Source organism: Drosophila navojoa, unplaced genomic scaffold, assembly GCF_054131105.1.
Source record: "Drosophila navojoa isolate 15081-1374.11 unplaced genomic scaffold, UAZ_NAV_1.0 NAV_Backbone_120, whole genome shotgun sequence".
Taxonomy (NCBI): Eukaryota; Metazoa; Arthropoda; class Insecta; order Diptera; family Drosophilidae; genus Drosophila; species Drosophila navojoa.
In genome coordinates this window covers 3,574-10,175 of record NW_028301743.1, presented here as the reverse complement: position 1 = coordinate 10,175, position 6,602 = coordinate 3,574, and the positions used below count along the sequence as shown (strand labels likewise).

The following is a 6,602-nucleotide window of genomic DNA, read 5'->3' as shown; positions in this document are numbered from 1 at the left end:
ACGAATAATGCAAGAGACAAATTCCACTCAACTGAGCTTGCAGAAATGATGAGTTTCACTCAATAATTTCATATAATATCAAGTGAGAAGACTAATTCCAGCGGCGAATTTACAGTGCAGTTGCGTATGTATATGTGTATGTAAGTGCGTTTGTGATTAACCGCACTTATGTATTTCGAATTCGACGAATATGATTTATCCAAACGTTTGACGAATATGATGGTAAGCGCACTGCCAATAACTTGCTGCTGCGATCGCGGGGGGATCGTAGGGGTAGCGAAGTGACGAAGATTGCAAAGCAGAAGCTGCTGTTGCTGCGAGAGATTGACGAAACGAAGAAGATGACTCGGTGATGCGACGGCGGGGGTCACAGAGCTACAGCGAAGTCAACCAAAGCGAATGACCGGTGCGAACAGCAAGGCAACCGAATGTATGCACAACTAAAAACTTGTATACTGAAACATTCCCTCTTATGTACAGATGTATGTATGCAGAATATGTCTGTACATAAGCCAAATTATAACTCCAAATGCGTGCACGGAACTTTGAACAGCAGGGCCCCACGTTGGGTGCCAAAATGTGAGATCAAAAGCGTTTTTCTGTCTAACATGAGTTTCAGAGTATGGACTAAACAAATGAGCCGTATATTAAATTCAGCGCATTGTAGGTGCAACGTTTATTAGTAGAGTTCTTGATATAGACTAAAGTACAAACGTATGAGCAAGCGCAGCTTGCTTAGAGCTAAGCGAATTAATGCAAGTAATGAGAGTTTTACAATGCAAGAGAAGCAAGTACTTAGGGTGAACCCAAATATAAAAATATAGGTATAAAATTCAAGCTAAACAATAAAGATGAGTGAATTTGGCCCAACAAATAGTTCTACGTTAAGATTTATTATAATTTTAATTAGATTAACTATTTAAGCTATTATAATATCTTATTTTAAGTTTTCCATTTTAACACTGTCTTTTCATAGTTTCAATATTATCACTGACTGAGAAGTGGGGCATAGCTAGCCGGACTGGCAAACAAACTACCTCCATCGGATTGGTGATAGTATTGTCATAATGTGTTGTACTTTTTATAGGCTATTTAATTTTAGTTGACTCTAGTTTTGTCAATATCTTAAAATAAAATAAATAAAATAATTAAATATGTGCGTGTGTGTAATACCTGATTAAGCTCACTAAGCTAATGGAATGCAATCCCTTGCACCTGTTAAATAAACGTATAAGCTGTATTGACAAGTGCGTATATGTACATACGTGTGTATGTATGTGAGCACTTCACGACGACCTGACTGAGGTCTGTTGAAATAATGCATTACATACGAGAATAAATGTAATGCATTCAATGTAATGCATTTACATATGAACTTTTCAGCGCATTTGTAATGTACAAATACGTCGTGACGAGCTCGCCTAATTTCGTTTTGGACTTTACCGTTTTTTGCATGGAATGCGTGCCTTCTTTCGTTTTTCTTTTTTTTTTTTTTTTTTTTTTTTTGTCTATGCCTATTCTTGTGTTTATAGTGTTAATGAGTGCAAGTACAAGTGCAAAATTGCATATGTGTGATGATTTTTGTTTTCGTTTTATCCGCCGTTACGAGTCATTATTCTGATTGTCTAAAGCCCTGCAGACGTGTATTTAAAGGGGGAAGTATTCTACAGTAAATTATAAATATATAATATATATTATAAATTGGCTTGTTGCACTATATTAGAGAAAGCAGTTTAAATATTTGAACGATGCTCTGTCTGATATGTATAAATGATCTTAATATTATTTTTAATAACAAAAAATTAATAATGTTTGGTTAACAGATACTATTAAAACCAATGGGTGGGCAGGAACTGCTTTCGGGTTCACAAGGGTCGACTTGCAAAGCTGAAATTTGATAAGAAACCAAAAATAATTATATAAATAAATACGTAATTTTACAAAATAAATGATTCTTATAAATTTAAATAAAAACAAGTAAGAACGTTGCAGTCGGGCGCTACCGACTGCGGAATACTCATTCACAGTCCGTATACATGATACTATGTTTACAAAGGGCATTTATTCTTATTTCAAATTTAATTTGGCTTTAAAAAAATGTAGTACAAAACAATTATGATTGTTAATGATATTGTAGCTTTTGGTAATTTTTATCGGGTAATCGATAATTATTATATTGATCGTGCACTTTTTGAGTACAAATGTATGGCAATTTTCGTTAATAGCTTTCGGTCACACCTATTGCAGATTCTTAAGCGTTTGCTTACATTACAAAAGCGCGCTTTTTAGCATTCTAAGAATTGCGATTGATTTCTGGATTTTCTAGCTGTTATTGTAGTTTTGTCAGATGACGCTCTGTTATTAGCTTATTGTATTTGTCAAGCAAAGCGACAGCGTGGGTGCTAGAGGCGTCGCATGTTATGTTGCAGCGGCGGAGGTTCAAGACCCCTTCAATGTTGTGTGTTTTTTTCATACATATTTCGTTTTTTATAAAATAGATATTTATTTCATTCTTTTTTCTAATTGAACAATTTTATAAGTTTAAATTTGTTTCTTCTTAAATAGCCCTCATATATGTATGTACGCATATATGCATGTATGTATATGTATGTACATAAGTCTCCACGCATATGTATGTAGCATCAAGCATTCCAGCCTTTCTTATGCAAGCGCTCATTTGTATGTGTGTATGTATATACACAAAAATGCATACTCTAGCGTTGAAATGAGACTGTTTTGTTTTTGCTTTGTTCTTGAATTTATCATCCGCTACTCTGGCTCTTATTTTCTTTAATGCGTCATAACAAAAATCGCGAGTTCAAATCCTGCGGAAAACTCTTTTTTGTAAATTGCAAATTTTGTTATTTTAGCTTCTTTTATATTTTTTAAATATTTAATTTTTTTTTTTTAATTTTATAAAAATGTTTCCTTCCGTGTTATCAATGCCTATTAACCCTATTTGTACATACATGTACATACATAGATAGCTCAAGCATATAAGTGTCGCAATTTGATACTACAAATGCCGATTGCCACGCTCCTTGTGGCCGTAGACACCTCATTTTTGGTAGAGAGAGTTAACGGTAACGTAAATGCGAAATTTGAATGCTTACGCTCAAAAAATGTGAAAATTACAGGGTATTTTTCGATATGCCACGCCCCCAAAGAGGCGTGACAATTATTTTTAGGGCATCGATAGAGGAGATTACCAGTAACTCAACTATCCAAATTTGAAGCTTCTAGCTCTTAAACTGTGGGAGATATAAAGTTTTGCGGTTTGCCACGCCCCCTTTGGGCGGACATATATCCACTATAGCTTGTTGGACTTGGGAGGTCAATAGTGCCTAAAATATAGCCAAATTTGAAAAATCACTATATCTTCAGGTCTGATTTGCCACGCCCCTATTAGGTGTAGACATAAAAATTTTTCATCAGTCATTATAGAATTATAGCATTAGCTCACGTGCAAAATTTCAACGTTCTAGCTTTAGAACTTTATGAGATACAGTTTTATCTGATTTGCCACGCCCCCAATGGGCGTAGATATATCCACCATAGCTTTTTGGACTTGGGGGGTCAACGCGGATCTACATACCAAACTTCAACTTTCTAACTCTTCAACTAACATGATTTCTGGTATATCGAAAATGTATTTTCCGATTTGCCACGCCCCTAGTGGGCGGATCGGGAAAATTTTAACACTTTATAAATCGGAGTTATACACGAGTATGTGTTCCAAATTTCATGACTCTAGCTTCAATAGCGGCGAAATGAACTGCGTTCATACGGACAGACGAACAGACAGACGGACGGACGGACGGACAAACGGACGGACAGCAAGACGGACATTGCACAAAACCAATATACTAATTCACTTCTTGAATGAGTATAAATAGTACATTATCATTATCAATTATTTATGCAATTACATTTGTAAAGAAGTAAGCCATATTATATAGTGGGAAAATGGGTTGCGGGTATATTGTGTTGTAATGTACCCACATTACTAACCCATAAGCGATTTGAAATTGTATACGGCGTTTTCTTCAGACTGCGGAATTTCTACATTACAATATACGCATCGGTAATGGAGAGCCGAAGGAAACTTCGTCACCTCATTACTTTCTGCATTCGGTAGAAAAAGCGGCCATTCCTTAAAAAAGTAAGGCAGCTTGTAACGGATCTTTTCATGCACACAGGCGACAAGTAATCCATGAGTAATTGACAAAATAATGGGCATTTCCGCCACTGGGATTGAGTACAGAGGGATTTTTTGTTCAACCATCGACCATCTCGGTCCAGCGCATGAAGCAAAATGATTGTGCTTTCGTATATTTCTGTAGTCCGACCCTAAAAGTGAAGAGCCGAGCAAATACGAAGTTATCTGGGAGAATTCTCTCGAAAATAAGTGTGCAAAACACTTTACACTACGTGTCCGGTCTATGTGCTCTCCGGTTAGTGATATGGCTGTAGAGATAAGTAAAAATATCGAAACCCAAATGTATCCGATACCGAAAATCTCGATACTTTTTTGTGTCCCTAATATGCCAAATTAAAGCCGTCTTGCTAGCTCTTATAACTTCTGAAATCTAGGCGTTCATTCGCCCTGATCAAGAATATATTTACTTTATGACGTCTGCGATGAATCCTTCTGCCTGTTACATACTTTTCACAAAACCATTATACCCAATTTCCCATTTTCAATGGGTTGAGGGTATAAAAATATGTCGCGCATAAGCATTAGCTGCAGTGTGCAAAGTGGGCTTACTATGGGAACTTAAATGTTTAATAGCCTTCCTTGTCTATTGCCCTGATCAAGAACATGTAATTTACATGTAAGTACGGACATGTTTAAGTCTCTTATATCTTCTGAAATCGACGCGTTCAAACAAACGGGCAGACAGACGGACGGACGGACAGACAGACGGACAGGGCTAAAACAACTCAGCTCGTCTCCCTGATCAAGAATATATATACTTTGTGGGGTCTGCCACGCCTCCTTCTGCCTGTTACATACGTTTTAACAAATACATTATACCCAGACTTACCATTGAAAATGGTACCTGATTTACCATTGAAAATGGGATCAGGGTATAATAGACAGTTTTTCAATATTATATATTCTTATAGTATAATATATTTTTTATTCTCACCGACAACTATGAAATGTTTTTTTTTTTTTTTTTTTGTAGATAGATCGATTTCGGTTTATGGATAGTCTAAGAGTCTTAAACTTGGAAGGAAACCCAGTGGCTAAAAATACGGACTTTCCATTATCTCAATATGTAATTACTCTATTACCAAATCTACATTATTATGAATATACTTTTATAAAAAGTGAAATGAGAGAAAAAGCTCAAATACGATTCTGGTAAGTTTTTAAATTATAAAAAAGCATTTTTTTTTTTTTTTTTTTTTTTTTTTTTTTTGAGTTGTACAACATTTTAGCCGTGAATTGCGCGAAGTCGAATTTCTTCAAGAAAAGGAAATTCAAGCGCGTGAGTTACAAGCCCGAGAGGAATCAGAAGCTAGACGTTTATCTTCCAGTTTTGTGGATCATTTAGATGGTAACCAACTTTTCGAATCCTTTTGGCGCGATGATGCTGATGGCCGTATATTAATGTTAGTAGGACAGCAAGCGCAAGAACTTGCTGAAGAATATGAAAAAGATGTATTTGAACTTACCCAAGAAATTTATAAGCTGGGTTTGAAACGTTTTGTTGAACGAGATGAAGAAATAAGGGATTTTATGGATAATTTACTTGATGGTCAAAAAGAACTTCAAGGCTCAGGTCAAAAAGAGATTGAAGATTTTTTACTATACAAAGATAAAATATTCGATGAAGCTCGGATTACACTTCGACTATTGGAGCAAAACGTAATGCACGGAGACGATGAAGATTCACTGGAAAATATGAAGCTATCTGATACAATGGATAAGTTGAATGTACACTTTGAAGATTCATTGAACGACATGTGGCTTATTCTAATGTCTCAGGAATTGCATTTACATGAAACAATTGAGGTTAGCTAAAAAATTTTACATTATAATCAACAATATTTTTATAGTAAAAAAATTAATATTTAATACTTAGGAATCTACAACAAATTTTCATCGTAAGATCTCAGACATGATGTCCAAATTCTTAGAAGCCTCTCAATCATTTTTTGTGCAACTACGCGAAATTTCCGTTCATTTTTCTGAAAATATGACTGAAATAGTGACTAGATTTATTTCAACAAAACTTGCCATGCAGGATTTTGAAGACGTTCCCCCTGAGCTTAGAATGTGTATGGATGATCGGGATGCTATATTAAATTTAATAGCCGGTATGAAAGATGCTCATACCTTTCGTATTGACGAGCGCGAAGATCGTATGGCAACCAGAAGTAAGGAATTTATTGATAATATGATTAATAACCTTAACAAGTAAGTTCAGTTACTCAGCGTTAGTTAAAAACTTGAAAAAAAAAAAATTAAATTTAAGAAAGCTTTAGTCGAAACTGCTCGACTACGAGATCTCCTGAAACCTTCGAGCAACTGACATTTTAATAATAATTCGGACACACACGCGCATATACAGGCGATTGCGCATGGGTTG

General features: G+C 35.5%; 1 protein-coding gene across 1 annotated transcript; it reads left to right on the top strand.

The window, feature by feature from the left end:
* Positions 1-216: 216 nt before the first annotated feature.
* On the top strand, positions 217-6,034 carry LOC108658400 (dynein regulatory complex subunit 3). Its single transcript, XM_089265192.1, has 3 exons — positions 217-222; positions 5,193-5,371; positions 5,449-6,034. Exons 1-3 carry the CDS (start codon positions 217-219, stop codon positions 6,032-6,034), a joined length of 771 nt encoding a protein of 256 aa, XP_089121318.1.
* The last annotated feature ends 568 nt before the right edge of the window (positions 6,035-6,602 follow it).